This window comes from Mustela nivalis (genome assembly GCF_964662115.1).
Source record: "Mustela nivalis genome assembly, chromosome: 2".
Classification (NCBI taxonomy): domain Eukaryota; kingdom Metazoa; phylum Chordata; class Mammalia; order Carnivora; family Mustelidae; genus Mustela; species Mustela nivalis.
In genome coordinates, this window is record NC_139021.1 from 96362777 (window position 1) to 96381246 (window position 18470).

Sequence of the window (18470 nt, forward strand, 5' to 3'; positions counted from 1 at the left end):
ATTTAGATTAGCTTAGTTTTTCTAGTGGTTTTCTCTGTCTGTCTGTCTGTCTGTGTCTCTCTCTCTGGCCTGGAAGGAGTAGTCGAGTATCATAACTAATAAAACTTCAGCTCATCCCTTTTCAATTTCTTCTTGTACAAGACTCTATAAAATTGGTGTCACATTTGCAGATGTCTTCCTCAACCCCAACCACCACTGAGCAAGATGGCCTGAGAACCTGTTACCTCCCATACATGTCCACATCCAGTGCAAATTCGTGGATGTACTCAGTTTTGGTTAGTTCTTTCAAGTGCAAATGGTTGGGTATGCACATGGATGAAGGCGTATGGAGCCCCGGCTTGTATCTTTTCAATTATTCAATCAGAAGTGGACATGTCTCTGGATAAAAACACTTCTCCTTTTATTCATCCTTTCTATTTAGTAGTGTGATTCTTCCTAGAGGAGCTGGTGGGAAATGTAGCTATACCAGTCTTTGCTTCTCATCACTGTCTTACTTTTCAGAATTTTGTTTCTTTTTACACTTAATCCTGAATGACTGTGTGTGTGTGTGTGTGTGTGTGTGTGTAAAAGCAGCTTTGAATGGCCAAGGACTAATCTTAATCATAGGTATTCAGATCCACAGTAGTTTAATGATGGATTCAGCACTGTTCCTTCCTCATTATAACCTTAAATCTTAGACCTTGGTTATTAAACATAGCAGGAAATTTCTTAGCTTAATCAGCAATTCCTTTCACATTGCTCAAGGTAGATTTTTAAAAGCAGACATTCTGTTCTTCATAATTTCCTGCCCCTTACAAAACTGGTATTTAAACTCTTGCTACAAAGTTGGCCATAGAAACAGCAGAAGAATCCTTAGCTTGTATTTTGTTTATTCCATGTTCATGAATCACCTAGATTTAAGGACTTATAAGGGGACATGGGGCTCCAGCAAATGGGCAAGTGGCTGTCCGGGCATGGGCACCTGGGAGCAATGCAATGCAGAGGGGCTCCTGGTTCCCCAGCCCAGCAAGCAGGGGCTCTTCCCAGTAGGACACACTTCAGGCCACCTTGGAGTCAGGTTGTGGGGTCTGTGCTGCAGGCAGGGTCTGTGCTGGTCTCCGGACCTAAGTTTTCTAAGTTTTATAGTCAAGTTTGGTTCTAGGGAATTGGGCAGGGGAGGAGGCTGACAGGGGACAGAGCTGTGTGTAGATAAGCCCCCTTTAGTGGCCCCACAGCCAGTTCACGATTTGGGGGCAGCAGGACCGTGGACAATTGATAGAGGCTCTTCATCCTTCGACTTCCTCCTCAGCAACAGTGGACAGTGACATGGATCTGTAAGGTTTTCATGAGGCCTACATGGGGCTGTATACTGGAAAATTCTTTAACAGACTTGTACATGGTAGATGTTGGTTTTAGGTAGAAATTACATTCTCCAAGCCCATTTGAATCAAAATTTTCACTGTTTGTGTCAAAAGCTCCAGCCACATCCCATTTAGATAGATTTATTCAATTATTTTGTAGTAGATGCTTGAATGAGTCCATCTGTAATCCCACAGTGGCCCATGTAAAAATGTCATCTAAGTCTAACAAAACAGCTATAGATAGATAGGGATTGTTCTTTCTACTTGATATAGTTGAGAAAACTGAAATTAAGTGACTGGTCCAGGGTCATTTCTGATGAGTGGCAAGCTGGGTGGTCCTTGTTGGCTCCTTTGGGAAGCAGCTTTGCCTACAAGTAAGTGGACAGGCCTCTTGTGTGAAATGTACAGTTATTCTAAAAGTTTTAAGCTATAATAAACGTAGCCTATTGAAGTTCTGTTTTTGAGAATCTGGCTGATCCTTGTTGAGCTAAGCAGAGACATACTGGGGGTATGTCAGACCGGGACTGAAAAACCACGAGGTACAGAAGACACCCTCCTTCCCTCCAAGCAAATCTGCCCCGCAATATGGATTTCAACCTAAACTTTCCTCTGATTCCCAGGCTTTGTTCTGTGTCCCTGATCGAGAGCAAAGACACTGAAGCAAGTCTTTGAACTCCTACAGAACAGCACTTAGATTTGAGTGGAACGTGGCGTCCTAAGACAGAAAGACATAGTTACAAGACTCTGCGAGGCTCCCTCCCCACACAAACCAAAGCCCTTGTTTCAAATTAGAGCTTATCTAGCCCTTCAAAGAGGCTGTTGAATCCTCCAGCCAAACTGACTGGTTTGTGTTTCCATTCTTGATCAAAGATACAAAGCCGTGTATGGTTGAAAGAAACAGCTTGCCATCGATAACACAAAAGAATTACACAGCGAGTGTCGCATTTTTGTTTGATTCCGTTAAGCACTCTGCCAGAGCCCACAGTGCCTGTGATGTAGCCTGAGCACGATGAACGTGAGTCCACAGTGAACATAGATGTCCAGAAGATTCAAACCTTGGGGGCTATAGACGCTCACACCTCGTGTGGAAGGCACCGAGCTTCTGTGTAAGCCATGCGTGGGAGGAAGTGTTGTCAGGGGTGGACCACTCATCCAGGGATGGAGATAAGCTTCCAACAGAACCTCTAGGCATCCTGACTGGATATCGGGGCTATGGGCAGCCTGTGGAGAGTGTCCTGTCTTTTACAAAGAAGACACTGGATTGACAGATCCAAGAAGTGACAAAAAACAGCCCGTGTCTCTTCATCGTCCCAACAGACTCACTAAATTACGTGTAGCATGACCAAAGAATGACACAAAGCCGTCAGCTGTGGTGGTAGCAAGTGTTTGAAAGAAGTCCGAGCCATCAGTTGGAAGCCCCGGCGTCGGAGGGCTGGCCCGTACCTGCTGTCTGAGGAGAGGACAGGAGGTGCGACTTCCCTGCTGGTCAAGCCGGGGTTTCCAAGAGCATCAGTCTGAGTCTCCAGCACAATTTCACAGTCATTTGGGTCCTAATTAGCAGTCGTGTTTCGAAAACCGTTTTGAATGGTTCCTTCGTGCAAACGCTTCAACTGAAAACCATACAGGTGAGGTGAATTTTTAAGCAAGTTTCTTCTCATTTATTTTTTTTCCTCCTTCAACTTCTATATCGCACTTTCAAAGGGGGGAAAAAGTAAGATTGGGACGCTTTGGGCATATTTCAAAGCCTGCCGGACAGTTCTGCCTGCCTCGGGGTCACAGAGCAGATGTGGGCACACCGCTTCTATTCGTGGTTCTACTCGCAACCATGTCCAGGAGACCTTTGTGGAATTCTGTTCTCACTGCTTATTTGGAATGCATGGCGGCCAGTCATTTAGTTGTGGTGGTGCTGGATGGCATGAAAATACTATGAATGCATCCAGGCACAGGCATGAACATCACGTCCCCTTAAGATCCCTTGTCTGGTTCAACTTTCCAGAGTGTGGCTTGAGCAGACAAAGGTAGCAGCCGTCTGGGATGGCTGCTGTGCCTTCTTGGACATGTTTTCCACTCTTGAGCTAAAGCGCTGGAAGAGGGGCCATGAGGATCACAGAACTCTACTTAACAAATCTTAAAGAGAAGGAAACAGACCGGGAGAGGTGGTTGTTGTGCTGGGCTGAAGCAAATATGGTGGCCAGGATTTCTTCCATTGTCTTCTGCCAAAGGGAGAGGGCTAGGGAGAGGAAGCCTGGGAGGCGGTGTGGACCCCGGGCTGTCCTGCTGCTGGCTTGGCACAATGCAAACTCGGCACTAGGTGGGCATCCCAAGGAGTGCCCTGTGAAAGCATCATAGGCATTCAAGCAGGTCATGTGTGTGCATGAGGCTTTCCTCCTTGCTCTCCAACAGCTGCGTTCTTCGCCTTCAGCTCTCTCCGGAAGGTAAACTTCCTCTCACTGCCTGTGAAGGCATCACTGTTGATACGAAGAAACACTTTAGCAAATGAGAAGCCCTTTCAGAGGCATACTGTTGTTTCTTCTTGAACCAAACCAGACCTGATGAGCTGATCTACTTTTGACTACGCTGCGAACAGGATTGCTAAGAAACCCAACTGGCAAACACTCAGTGGTTTTTATACGTAAACAGAAGACCTCCTTGAAAGAATTTGAGGGTCTTGGCCAATAGCTGTTCGAAGTGGTGATGTTGTCTTTTTGTATGCCTGGATGACATCTGGGAATGTTGTCTTACTGCCTTACCCCTTTACTAATTGCAAACCCAGCTTGCATAATTTTATTAGTGAGAAGTTACACACTTGCTTAGTATGTGACTAGTCTGGCCCAAGGTGGTAAAGAATAGTCTTGGGCTCCAAAGGTGTTTTTAAAGATGTTGGCGTGTCAATCCTTGTGCCATTATTATAATTAATGTGCTCATTTTCTTAGATGCCACAGATATCTGGTGGCATATCTATTACAGGGGAACTTTATAATTAGCTCGAGAGGTCTCAATGGCCCAGGCATCACCAGAATCACTCAGCTCTTTGAGACCTACTCTTATATTCAGATGCAGTGAGCACCTCTGTCATATCTACCTAAAATCCAGTGATGGAGTTGTACTTTATTTGCTCAGTGCTTTGATAAAAACCAAGGTCAGATATGTCAGTGGGCTTCCACGTTGAGTTTATTGGACTAACAATCAGAAACACTGATTCTAGACCTACTGTATGAAATAGCCTTCAGATCTTGGTTAGCTATGGCAAATGCAATAAACTGAGAAGTATGACTTTTTTAAAAAATATATTTTTTGACATAACCTCCAAGTACATATCAGCAGGCTGGATCTCACCCCAAACCTCACACCCCTGTCTGCTCCTCACTCAACATCTCCCCTCTGCTGACAAATGGGCTTTTCCAAAAATTCCTCCCCACCCTCAAAAAAATCCAACTCATGCTCAGTCTTCTCCTTGATAAACTGCAAGTTCTTTGCTTAGATAAAAAATCTGGGAGTCATTCTCAATGCCTTTTCCTTCTTTCACATTCCACATCTGGTCTATCACCAAATGCCCTTGGCTTGACCTTCAGAACATATGCAGAATCTGGTCACCTCTCACCTCCATGGCCCCTAGCCGGGTTCAGTGATCTTTTCTTCCCTGGATTATTGGATGATGGCAACCACTTCTTCTCATCTCCCTGCTTCTTCTTTTGCCCCCTGCCTTGAACCTTCCAGTGATGAAAGTGGCCAGAGTAATCAGTCACTCCCTTGCTCCAAACCCTCCACCACCCCCATCTAGCGGTCTGCATACATGCCAGGGTGAGTTGACTTCCTGTTCCCCTCACTGACACTACATGCCAGGATGGCCATGACTTTGTTCACTTCTGTGCTTCCTACATCCAGAACCTTTCTTTTTCCTTTTTCTCTTTCTTCTTCTTTTCCTCTCTTTCTTTTTCTTTTTCTTTTCTTCTTTTTCTTTTTCTCTTTTTCTTTCTCTCTCTCTTTCTTTTGCTTTTCTTTTTTCAGAACCTTTCTTAGCACACAGTAGGAGCTCAGGAAGTGTTTGAATATCTGAATGTATGAAGGAAAAAACAAGGGTCTCTTACTATTCTTTTATTTCCCTAACTGCTTAACAGTGAGATGTATCCAGTGATTTCTTTTATAAATATATTGATCTAAATATAAAAGTATGCATGCCCATTTAAATACTAGAGAAGTATGAAAAAAAATAAAATAAAAGGCTGCCTATTCCTCCCAGGATCAATACCTAGAAGCACTGTGTCCTCCTAAGGCACTTTTCTAGCAGAAATACTCTGTCTATAGGTTTTTCATTCCATATAAATTGTTCTGCTGCTCGGTCCTCCCCACCCCCACTGCACATATTATCCTGGATTCTCTCCCATTTCAGCACATTCAAAGTGTTTTGGAACTTATATTCGTAAGGCATCCTACAGACAGGCTGGTTAGAGAGAGATATTTTGTAAATAAAAGCATGATTTTTTTCAGGTTTTTTTTTTTTTTTAATTACAATGTAGTTAATGTGCAGTGTTATGCTAGTTTCAGGTGTGCAAAATAGTGATTCAGCCGTTCCATACATCACCCGGGGCTCATCATGATAAATGTGATCTTAATCCCCATCACCGGTTTCACCCATCCCCCCACCTCCTGGTGACCAGTAGTTTGTTCTCTATATTAAGAGTCTTTAAAAAAAAAAAAAGATATTTTTTGTTTGTTTCTTCAGTTCTACATATGAATGAAATCATATGATATTTGTCTTTCTCTATCATATTATGTCACTTAGTATTATATTCTCTCTCTCTATATATATATATAATGGAATGTTACTATATTATATATGTTGTAGCATTCTATTATATAAATATAATATGACATATATATATAAATAATACATACACCACTTTTTCTTTGTCTGTTCATCTATCTGTGGACACTTCACGCTTCTTCCGTAATTTGTCTGTTGTCAGTAATGATGCAATAAACATAGGGATGCATGTATCTTTTCTAATTAGTGTCTTCATATTCTTTGTGTAAATGCCCAGTAGTAGAATTGCTGCATCATAGGGTAGGTCTATTTTTAATGTTTTGAGGAAACTCCGTGCTATTTTCCACTGTGGCTCACCAATTTGCATTCCCTCCCACAGTGCACGAAGCTTCCTTTTTTCTCCACATCTTTGTCAACACTTGTAATAAAAACATGATTTTAATCATTTTGCTGATCGTTACTCTAGGCTCATGAAATGAGGTTTCCAGGATTTCTGATGTCTGGTTCTGCGTAGGCAGAACCTAGGCTGTTGGCTCCAGTAATAGTAAAAAATTAGTGAATAAACCTTAAGTCTCATAACGCCTCACAAAAGACAGCAAAGAAATATTTCTTTTGACTCTAGCCTTGGGAAGAAGGTATGAGAATATGCACTTTATTTTTATTTTCTATTTTTATTTTACGTATTCGAAGATCTAATTGGTTTTATTAAACAATTCATGAATTGGGCAGCGCCCTTCTAGCTAGTGGAGGCAAGCTCCTGAAATTATGCATTTTCCAAGTGAGACAATGAAAGCGTCAAGTGGTTTGCCACTTTTCCCTCGCTGGTGATCATTTGCTTAAATCCCTGTTTTCTGATTCCTCCGTGGGGTGTTGCAGAATGTTCTATGAAGGGCTGATGCGTTAGTTTAATTATGTAACTTAGTCTTTTTCCTCTGTGGGTCTCCTTTTAAAAACCTTTCAGTGTGTTCTACAAGGGTCAGGAATTGCACGAGTTCTTTAAGAAGCATCATTTTTTGGCTCAATCCTCTCTCTAAAAACCTGTGTCATCTTTTAGCAATAATTTTTACAAATGGGGGAGTGTAGTCCCAGGCTGCACGTCAAAGGTAATTAAATCTTAGACATCTGTCAGGATTCATAAACTACTTAAGCTCTACGCTTACTTTTTATAAATGTAACATAACTTTGTGATTAAATTGCAGCTTGGTATGTAGTCTGGGACCCCGTATGTTTTTACTCCTATAAAGTCGTATGTGTTTTCACTAAAGATTAGCAGAGTTGTCCAGAGAAATGGAGGAAAATGAAGACTTTTTTTTTTTTTAAGGAAAAATAAAGTAAATATGGGATTTTTTTCTTTCCTTGCACCCACTCACTCCCACCTTCATTCCCCTCAAGTTCAAGTGCAAGGAGTGAACCATCCTAGTAAATGAATGTAAATTACACAAATGATGAAGTCCGGTGAAGCTTCGAGATGAAAAGCTGCCAAAAGCTTTTCAGGGTGGTTCAGCAATTTTGCTTAGGAGAAGTTCATTTGCATAATTCCCAGGATCCTCTGGAGTTCTTTATTTAAAAAAGAAAGAGAAAGCTTTCTACAGTCATATCCTGGGGGTATCTTTTTCCCTTGACATTGCATTGACATTGTACTTAAATAAAACAATATTGTAGCATTGACGGTCTGTGAGTGCTAAGATCTCAGCAAGCTGCTTTTCCCAAAGCTCTCTCTCTTCCTGTTTTGTCCATATCTGATCTACGAATGTTTAAGTGGTCTGACCTGATGTGACGATTTAACAGTATTTACGTGATGTCTAAGTACCGTATTTCCATACTTCCCCTTCACTGCTCTTGGATGAAGTGACACTAATTTGCTTATGAAACTCAAAGAATTCAATCTGTCTCTCGTCCTGTTTATCTTTGAGTTGTTCTGACTAGAGGTACACAAGGAAACAGGGATCTGACCATGGACAGAAAAAGCACCATTTGTTAAATGGCATCACAGAAAAAGGCTCGTTTCTTAAGAAGATGACAGCCTTATATATCTCATATGATTATTTGTCAAGTTCTCTGTGATGGTATTCTTTAGGTAAGAAATAACTTTAAAGGCAAGGGATTTAAGAACCCAACTATTTAAGGAAAAACCAAGCAGCCTGCCCAGAAAGGGCAAGCTCCCTGAACTCCATCAAATCTTGAGCACACTGCCTGGCTATTTTACAAGTCCCTGGGAAGTATAATAACCTAGGACAGCAGATTAGAAACTACGGGAGTTTAGAAATCATTGTTTCACAGAAAACAGAGGTTCAAAGTGATTTGCACAAGGTGACAAGGCTGGCTCATGGCCAATAGGGACTCTGGTCCCTCACAACTCTGAGTCTGGACCTGTGGCGGCCCCCAATACTGGAATTCTTGAGGAAGCTCTTAGGTCCAGCCCTCTGCCCTCTGGGCCATCCGGGCACTTAGATGTGGCTTTCGAGCTGCCCCTGTCTGGGGCTTCGCAGGAATCCCAGTCACACTGACCCTCTATCATCGCGCCTCCCAGTTCGTCATCTGTCTCGGTCTCCCAGCCGACCCTCCCTTTTCCTTTTTGAAACCTTACCTGAGGTAGTTCATAACCTCAGGCCTCATGGAGATGGCGATCACTCTTACAAGAAGTGTAAAATTTGTATTAATATTTAATTCCTACAATTTGGAAGAACTTGAAACTGCAATTAGATGTCTGCCCATCTGCTTCCCGCCGGCGCACGTGCTCTTATTAGCTCCCTCGGAGGCTGCCGAGGTCCGCCCTTCACCTTCGCGTGTGTTCCTTAACCGTGCATGCACAGTCTCTCAGGAGGGAGCTCCAGATGGTGAAGGAAACTCTGCAGGCCATGAGCCTGCAGCTCCAGCCGGCAAAGGAGGCGGGAGAGAGAGAGGCTACGGCATCCTGTGTGACAGCTGGCGTCCGGGAGGTGCAAGCCTGAGGTGGGACAGGATGGGGGGCGGGGGAGGGCGTGTGGCCACGTCGTCGTCATCGATATGGGTGCACGGGAGGCCTCTGTCACCTCCCTGGCCTGAGCAATGTGCCCGACTCTGTTACGGACACAGGGACCCGAGGACTCCCCATAGAGAAGTGGTCCCTCTTTTCTGTCCTGGGGCTGAGAGTGGGGAGACAGCACGATGAACTTTTGGGGGACAGTCCACCGGACTGCCTTCCACGTGTCAGCTGGGGGCACTTTTCCCGTGTCGTTCCTGGGAGATCCTGCATCGGACTCGAAAATCTTCCCGTCTCCGCTCCCATTCGACAGAAGCTGGGGTTGAATTCTGCTCGCAAAATGTCTCTTCCTGTACCATCTTGCTTTCTGCTGCAATTAAAATATCTCCCGTTTTAAGAACTTGTTAAGAGGAAACTGAACGTAAGTGTCTCTCACTGTACCTGTTATACTTTCCTACAGGCGCGTGATCTAAGGGAGCTAATTAACCCCAGGATCTGGAATTAACAGCTTTTCACCTTCTCCTGTGAATCACTATAATCTCAGAAGAATGCATAGGAAAAATTCCAAAAGACATTGCTTTAAAGTAACAACCTGTCAGTGAGGCGCCGTCTTCTGATTTCCCTATTACGGCAACTCCTGTTTCTACCGAAAGGGTCCCTGGTGTTTTGCCAGGACATCCCGAAATTTGCCCACAATGACAGCGGGGTGGGAGCAGGGGCATAAAGGGGTCAGATGACAAGTTCAAACTTCTGGGCCTCTCCTTTTTTCCTGCCTAACATGTTTCGCTCAGTGCCGGGCAGGACGTGGATGTGAAAACGTTCATTCAGTCCACTGCAGTATTCAGTAAAAGAGTGCATGCTCGGGAAGGCAGGAGAGTACTGAGGAGGACAGTGCAGGACTCAGGACAGCAGTGCGTACTCAGGAAGACAGCACATACTCAGAAGGACAGTGCAGTACTCAGGACAGCAGTGCATACTCAGGATGGCAGTGTGTACTCAGGAAAGTTGTGTAGTACTCAGGAGGACTGTGCAGTACTTAGGAATGCAGCACATACTCAGAAAGACAGTGCAGTACTCAGGACAGCAGTGCGTACTCAGGAAGACAGCACATACTCAGAAGGACAGTGCAGTACTCAGGACAGCAGTGCATACTCAGGATGGCAGTGTGTACTCAGGAAAGTTGTGTAGTACTCAGGAGGACTGTGCAGTACTTAGGAATGCAGCACATACTCAGAAAGACAGTGCAGTACTCAGGACAGCAGTGCGTACTCAGGAAGACAGCACATACTCAGAAGGACAGTGCAGTACTCAGGACAGCAGTGCATACTCAGGATGGCAGTGTGTACTCAGGAAAGTTGTGTAGTACTCAGGAGGACTGTGCAGTACTTAGGAATGCAGCACATACTCAGAAAGACAGTGCAGTACTCAGGACAGCAGTGCGTACTCAGGATGGCAGTGCGTACTCAGGAAAGCAGTGTAGTATTCAGGAGGACTGTGCAGTACTTAGGAAGGCAGCACATACTCAGGAGGACAGTGTAGTACTCAGGAAGGCAGCACATACTCAGGAAGGCAACGCATACTCAGGAAGGCAACGCATACTCAGGAAGGCAGTATAGTACTCAGGAGGACAGTGCAGTACCCAGGACGGCAGTGTATACTCAGGACAGCAGCGCATACTCAGGATGGCAGTGTGGACCCAGGAAGGCAGCGGGTACACAGGAAGGCAGTATAGTACTCAGGAGGACGGTGCAGTACCCAGGACAGCAGTGCGTACCCAGGACAGCAGTGGGTACTCAATAGTGTGGGGCATTGCAGGCCCTCCCTACCAAGGCATCCCGGGTTGGGCGGAGAAAGGCAGCCTCCAAGAGGTGCTCACCAGGGACCAGGTCTCCCTTGGTCAAACCCGTTAGGGAAACCTGGCATGCCATAATTCCTGGCCAGGTTGTCACAGTGCCCGTTAGCATATTAGACTGGGATGGAGCTCAGTAAAGAAACCCACTTGATTTTTTTAAATTTTTTATCTAACCCAGGCTTCCCAAGTTCAATGGATCGTAGATTTTATGTAAGTCCTATGAATATCCCACCAATCTTGTGTTATGCAGCCCTGCATTCTCTGGGGAAGTAATGGTCCAAATACAGATTTCCATCATGTGTCCGTGTGTGACAGCAACCAGACTCGAGCTTTTGCACAGTGTCGAGCTTAATAGCTACGTTACTGTTTGTGCTGCTAATTGATTTATTGGGTTTTGTTTGTTTCTGTCTCATTTATTCTTAGAAGCATAGTGATGGTCCTGCTTTCCTTAGGATCTTTGGACCCCGGACAGTTCTTGTCATTTCCTGGAGTCACGCTGTTGTTTCCAGAAGGCAGCTGGTGCTTTGCTGAGTCTCCCGTGCTGGGCAGTACTTCTGTCCTCAAAGAGAAGCTCTGCTTCAGCCGGTAGCTGGCCAGCATCCAGGGAACAAAGCAAAAGCACAGCATGTGAATTTGCTGCCTGTGTTTCATCAGTTTTATCTTGAGCATTAAAAAAAAAAAAAATATATATATATATATATATATATATATATATACATACTGTATATATTTTAATAATAAGTGTAGTTGATTTCTAGGAATTCTTGTTTTTTTAAATAATGAACCAAATTAGTGAATTATTTATAATCATGTCTCAAAAATATTACGTACTGGTCACATGGCACTTGGAATCTTCGAATCCTTGGATTAATTCCAATGGAGCCAAACTTGGCAAGAGTCAGGATTGACCGGATCAGCAATGACAAATGTGTACTTTGATATACACCATTTTTAAAAAGGCCCCTGGACACAAGACAGCCGAACGGTCACTAACCCAGTGTTTTGTGTGACTCAGACACCATCATGAATACTTCTTTGAGGTCATAATGTATTGGAACATTTTGGAAGCTAACAAGAGTTGTAGGTATATGCCATGTAAGAGTTCTCTGGTACCTTTGGCTGGGCAGTGTGTTTGTTTCCTTGTTGAGATGCCTGAAGAGGTCTAAGTATCGGGGTAGGTGAATGATGCTTTAACCACATGCTACCACCCCTCCCTGGTCTATGCTGGCATCAGAGTCATCCAGTAAGCCTGATAAAGGCCGGGATGTATCATCTGGCCACACAGCCTCCTCAGGGCAAGTCCCCTCTTCAGCCACTGTGACCTCAGAAAACCCAGGACCGTGGGTCCCAAACCAGAATATGGTGCAGTTTTTGTCAGGGCTTGAATTTAAAAGTGACCAAACCACAATACGAACTGAAGCTTTTATGGAGACAGTCAAGGAGACCGCAAGCCAACGCGCCGACTGAAAATGGCGACGTGGAGTCCGATTTCGTCGTGACGCAGTGTGAGAGAATGAATCGCAGATGACACTGCCCACTGGGTGGAGAGGCTGGTGTTCAAAGATTTTATTTATTTATTTGACAGAGAGAGACACAGCGAGAGAGGGAACACAAGCAGAGGGAGTGGGAGAAGGAGAAGCAGGCTTCCCGCACAGCAGGGAGCCTGATGCGGGGCTCAATTCCAGGACTCTGTGATCATGACCTGAGCCAAAGGCAGATGCTTAACTGATTGAGCCACCCAGGCACCCCAAGGCTGGCATTCAAATGGCTGCCCATTCATCTTCCACCAGCTTGGGGTAGGGCGTGTTCTTGCTCAGTAACCATCCTATGCCTTCCAACTTCCTGAAATTTCAAGATCAAAATGATCTTCCCTCAGATCACGTTAGTATGTAATGCTGCAAACCTGTCATCCTCTGTGGTGAGGCAGGTTTCCCCAGCCCAGGAGCATGGAAGGGCCCCCCTTTGCGCACCGGGACTGTCCTAAGACCTTTATAATCATCATCTCATTGAATTCTCATATCGGCCGTATGAGGTAGGTGTCTGTAGATGACCAAACAGAGCCTTAGCAGACCAACGAACTTTCCTCAAGGCTCAGAGCTGGGAAGGGGTGGCGTGACAGTAGGGGTCAGACACAGTGGAATGAATGCATCCTAAAGGGCCTTCAGGGTCGTTCTGAGACTTTGAGCCACAAAGCTTATTCACTTAAGGATACATGGTCACCTTGGGGATCGTGCTGGGGAAACCTCGGCTTCCCATGCTCCCACCTAAGCCCCACTATGCTGCAGTCATGATGTCTAGCTCACTGGGACAGGTTCCAACAGACACCTGTCCCCCGTGACCAACGTGCATGCTGTATTCACTGACCATTCATCCCCAATCTACCACGAAAGCCACTCCAGGAGGGGCCTCTTACTGCCTGGCAATGGGCAGATTTTCTTGAAAATCTCCATTTGATTTTTTTTAAAAAACATCTGACAAAGCAACACTGTACCCCTTAGTCAATGCCTCTTTGTAGAAGTGGTTCAGTACTTTCATTTTTAATATCCGCACCTTATCTCATCTTTGAATTTTGTCATATAATTTATTGCTTCATAAATGTTACTTTTGTTACATGAAATTAAAGCTGATATCTAAACCATGGAGCACCTTTAACTTTTTTTTCTTCTTTTGGCCTCGAGTATAGATGATAGAAAAATTTATCAGGTTTATCCATTTCATCTCTTTGTTATAAGGTGATTGATTGTACACTTACATCACACAAAATACTTCTAATAAAGCAATGCTTTAAAGTGTTTATGTGTTTCGGTTTCAACAAATCAGAAAACAATGGAATTTTCTATTCTGGACTACTTGATTGAGGAGATTGAAAATAATATTACCACTAAAGTGGGGGAACAAGACAAGTGTGCTCGCTTGAAAAATTTGACTGGAGACCCTGCTTAATTCTGTAAGGCAAGAAAAACAAATGAGGGGTGTGCTCTGGGAAGGAAGAAATAACATTAATTGTTGTTGCTGTTGTTGTTTTAAAGATTTTATTTATTTGACAGAGTACAAGCAGGGGGAGAGGCAGAGGGAAAGGATGATTCCCAACTGAGCAAGGAGCCCAATGTGGGACTTGATCCCTGGGCCCTGGGATCATGACCTGAGCTGAAAGCAGATGCTTAACAACTGAGCCCCCAGGCACTCCACAACATTAGTTTTTACAGGTGATGTAATTGTAAGCTAGAAAACCTAAGAGAGCTAACCAAAGCGTTTTTAAATAATTAACACATCAGGGGTGCCTGGGTGGCTCAGTGGGTTAAAGCCTTCCTCCTCTCTTTGCCTACTTGTGATCTCTTTCTCACTCTGTCAAATAAATAAAATCTTTAAAAAAATAAATAATTAACACATCAAAGTCAATGCGCTTTGCATATATACACAATAACCAGAAGATAGAGTATAAAGAAGAGACCACATTTTTAATAGGAACAGAAATAAAGAGAAAACAGCCAGGAATCAAATTAAGTAAGAAATGTGTAAGTCTTAGATGAAGGAAATTGGAAGATGAAGGACACAAGAGAAGACCTGAATATACAGATACATGAACCTTTGGACAGGAAGTTATCAGAAATTGTCAAATTTCTGTAAATTTGTTCATTGATATTATCTGATCTCAATTGAATCGTAGACATCTAGATAGCCCCCAATAACTACTCTGCTCCATCCCTTCTAGAAGTTTCCTCATCTGGGTACTCGGGCTTCAGATATGCTTACACGTGTGCAGAATGGATTACAGTATTAATAGATAAAGCAGAGAGGCCATTAGACTGATGTGGCCCATGTACCACGGAGGCAACAGAAACAGACCAAAATCTAGACCTGAAAATGTGTCAAGGTTACGACATTGAAACCTAGGACAGCCAATCATGAAACTAGCCTTTAAGCTACGTTTCCATCTTTGTGTTTTTTTTTTAGAGAGAAAGGGGAGGAGGAATGGAGGGTGAAGGAGAGAGACAATCTCAAGCAGACTCCGTGCCCACTGTGGGGTTCTTGGGGACCAAAGGAGCTTGATTTCATGACCCTGAGATCATGGCTTGAGCTGAAATCAAGAGTCTGATGCTCAACCGACTGAGCCACCCAGGTGCCCCTTGGCTTTTCTCTACAAATGTCCATCAAGAGTTGAATGGATAAAGAAGGTGTGGTATATATCTGTATATATACATATATATATATATGTATATATATATATATTGCTATCCAGCCATCAAAAACCAAAATCTTGTCAATTGCAACGATGGATGGAACTAGAAGGTATTATGTTAAGTGAAATAAGTCAATCAGAGAAAGACAATTATCATATGATCTCTCTGATATGAGGGATTTGAGAGGCAGGCGGGGGTAGGTAGGGAAAAAATGAAATATGGGATTGGGAGGGAGACACACCATAAGAGACTCGTAATCTCAGGAAACAAACTGAGGGCTGCTGGAGGGGGGAAAATGGGACGGATGGGGGAGGCTGGGGATGGACACTGGGGAGGGCATGTGCTATGATGACTGCTGTGAAGTGTGTAAGCCTGACGATCCACAGACCTGTGCCCCTGGGGCAAATAATACATTATATATTAATTTAAAAAATGTCTCTTCCAGAGATCCCCTCTACTTACCACGTCCGTTCTGGGGCTGCTTAATTTGAAAGGATATTTGCTCAAACTCTTAAAATGTTTTAATATGCCTCAGGTTATTTTTTAACAGTACCACGGTGTGTGAGAGCCACGATGAGAAACAACGTAACTTTGAGTCAATAATAAATTGTTTAAAGATAAATCTGCACTATGGAATCCTTTGAAGTTGTTTAAAAAAATCTCTTTCCCTTTTTTGAAAGATTTCATTTATTTATTTACTTATTTATTTGAGAGAGAGAGAAAGGGAGAAAGAAAGAAAAGGAAGAGAAAGTATGAGCATGGGGAGGGGGCAGAAGGACAAGCAGACTCTGTGCTGATCGTGGAGCCCAATGTTGGGCTCGATCCCATGACCCTGAGATCGTGAGCTGAGCCAAAATCAAGTGTCAGATGCTTAACTTACTGAGCCACCCAGGCATCCCCCAAAGTCTTTCTATGTGCATATGCTGGTATCTACAGAGATACCACTGAAGAAGGACCCAGGTGACTTGAGGGACCCAGGTGACTTGAGGGATGGCAAGGAGACAATGTTTCTGGTATACTGCTATTCATTAAAAATTTGTATACCACAAACTGAAAAATTTGACTGGAGACCGTGCTTAATTCTGTAAAGTAAGACAAACAAATGAGGGGTATGTTCTGGGAAGGAAGAAATACAACATTAATTGTTGTTGTTTTAAAGATTTTATTTATTTGACAGAGAGCACAAGCAGAGGGAGTGGCAGAGGGAGAGGGAAAGGGTGACTCTTCACTGAGCAGGGAGCCCGATGTGAGACTCGATCCATGGGTCCTGGGATCATGACCTGAGCTGAAGGCAGACGCTTAACCACCGAGCCACCAGGTGCTCCACAACATTAGTTTTGGTGATGTAATTGTAAGCTAGAAACATTAGGTGATGTAACTGTAAGCTAGAAAACCTAAGAGAACTAACAGATGTATTTACTTATTTGCAAAATAAGTTATATTTACTTATTTGAAAAATAAAATAATTTCTTTAAGAAAACACCGTAAGTCATGGAGGCTGAGTACAGACCTTTAGGGAGACCAGGGCGACCAGGGCACACAGGCTCAGGTCTCCACGTTGCTGAGGTAAGGTTCATCCCCTGTTCAGTGCCCACCGTGAGCCCAGCGTAAGAGGACAGCTATGACTTGTGATCCGATGATTGGAAGGAAAGTCATTGCCATGATCACTGTAGTTATTATCATTTTAAAGACAAGAGATGAATTTTATTTTGGCATTTTCTTGGACAACTCTGTATGGTCAGTGGTTTGTTACCAAAATCTCCGCCCCCCTCTGGGACCCTAGTTCTTGTCCTGAGTTAGGGAGTTCAGTAAAAGCCGCCTTCCTCTGAACACTAGACCTAAGAGCCCCGTGGGCTGGTTGTGTGCGCAGAGTAGGGAGCGCGGAAACGCAGTCATATCTGCCCCCATTGTCCCTTCAGGGGAGCTGCTCGCACAGTCAGTGTTTTGTTTAAATAGGTGTGCTTTCGAGTATCAAACACACTCGTACCGTAGAAAGGAAGCTATGACAGACACCGGAGTGATGTACAGTCTGGAGAAGCCCTTCACCTCTTTCGTTATTCCAGTAACACAGAAGAACATCTCGACACGACAGCTCTCTTTTCCAAGGGTTTGAAAAGCATCCGCTAGAAACAAGCCTCATGTCTATTGTTTCTCCCATGGCGTGTGTGTTCATTCACTCCAGAAACACTCATGGGGCGTCTACTACAAACACTGCTCTGCCTGTAAACTGAATTTACAACTACAAGGGGTTAAAAGTCTTAGTGAAAATCATCCCGCAAGTACTGGAAATGGGTTGAGTGTTGATTCATAGGACCCTTGGTTTTCAATCTACATAAACAAATGATTAGACCACACACAGACACACACACACAGACACTCAATAGCGGGTCAGTTAATCTTGAACAATGGTTCTTTATTATTTTCTGTTTCCTGTATGATTTTTTATTTGTAAAAACAACATTTAGAAGAAATTATTTAAAAAGATTCATGCATAAGCCATTATCTTCATTTTTCCAATCTACGTCCATAAAAGACACATTTCCCCAAACTAGAGCCAGCGTATTTTTTATTCCGCTTCTTATGTTTCCTATTATGGTGTTTCCCATTTTGCTACATGATCGTTATCATCATTGTGTTTATTGCTGTATAATAGTTTCTCCCATCGATCGACCATAACTTAGATACTCCTGTGTCACTGGGCATTCAATCTTTCCAATATTTTGCTGTGATAAATAAAGCTGCAATGACATCTTCATGCACATAGCTTTTTCTTGCCTTTGAAGGATGCTTGTAGGAAAAATTCCCAGGAGTGAGGAGACAAGACAAGTAGGAAGTTGACTTGAAGTTGGCACTGGGGAGTGAACTCAGGATGATAACAGCCCTGCGAGCAGCTCATCCTGGGAATTCCCAACCGGTATCGATGGGCTTTGATTTTGTGGAGCGCCCTCTCAACACGAACGTGTCCACAGTAACCCATGAAGCCGGCCGCAGTGGGACAGTTCCCACCATTTGCAGACTAGCGGTGTTAACCGAACCCCCGGTGCTCACTATATGAGACTGATGAAGCACTCCCTTCTACCTCTGAAACGATTAATACACTCTATGTGAATTAATTGAATTTAAAATAAAAAATAAAACATACAATGAGCAGTGTGGACTCTGTCCGCCGCTGTACGTCGCTGACCCTTTCCCGTCCTGCTCCTGCGGGTCCATGCCTCCGTGCAAAGATGGTTGAAAAGTAACGTGACATATACAGGCATTTGAAAACGAGGAGGATTTCTAGCAGGGGCGTGAGCAGGAGGAACGAAAGGGGGACCCCCACCCAGTTCAGACCACAGTGCCCATCCCAAAGTACCCCCTGGCATGGACT

At 43.8% G+C, this 18470-nt stretch overlaps 1 protein-coding gene across 3 annotated transcripts in view; it reads left to right on the forward strand.

Moving 5' to 3' along the window:
• DISC1 (DISC1 scaffold protein) overlaps window positions 1-18193 on the forward strand; it is a 370404-nt gene extending 352211 nt beyond the window's left edge. The window contains exons 13-14 of one of the 3 annotated variants that reach the window (XM_082718903.1): window positions 8916-9057; window positions 17884-18193. In XM_082718903.1, coding sequence (XP_082575029.1) covers window positions 8916-9056 — 141 coding nt within the window. In that variant the 3' untranslated portion in view covers window position 9057; window positions 17884-18193. Of the gene's footprint in view, window positions 1-8915; window positions 9483-9527; window positions 10165-17883 lie in introns of those variants that run through there. The other 2 variants (XM_082718902.1, XM_082718904.1) reach the window with 2 other exon arrangements.
• Window positions 18194-18470: the final 277 nt, after the last annotated feature.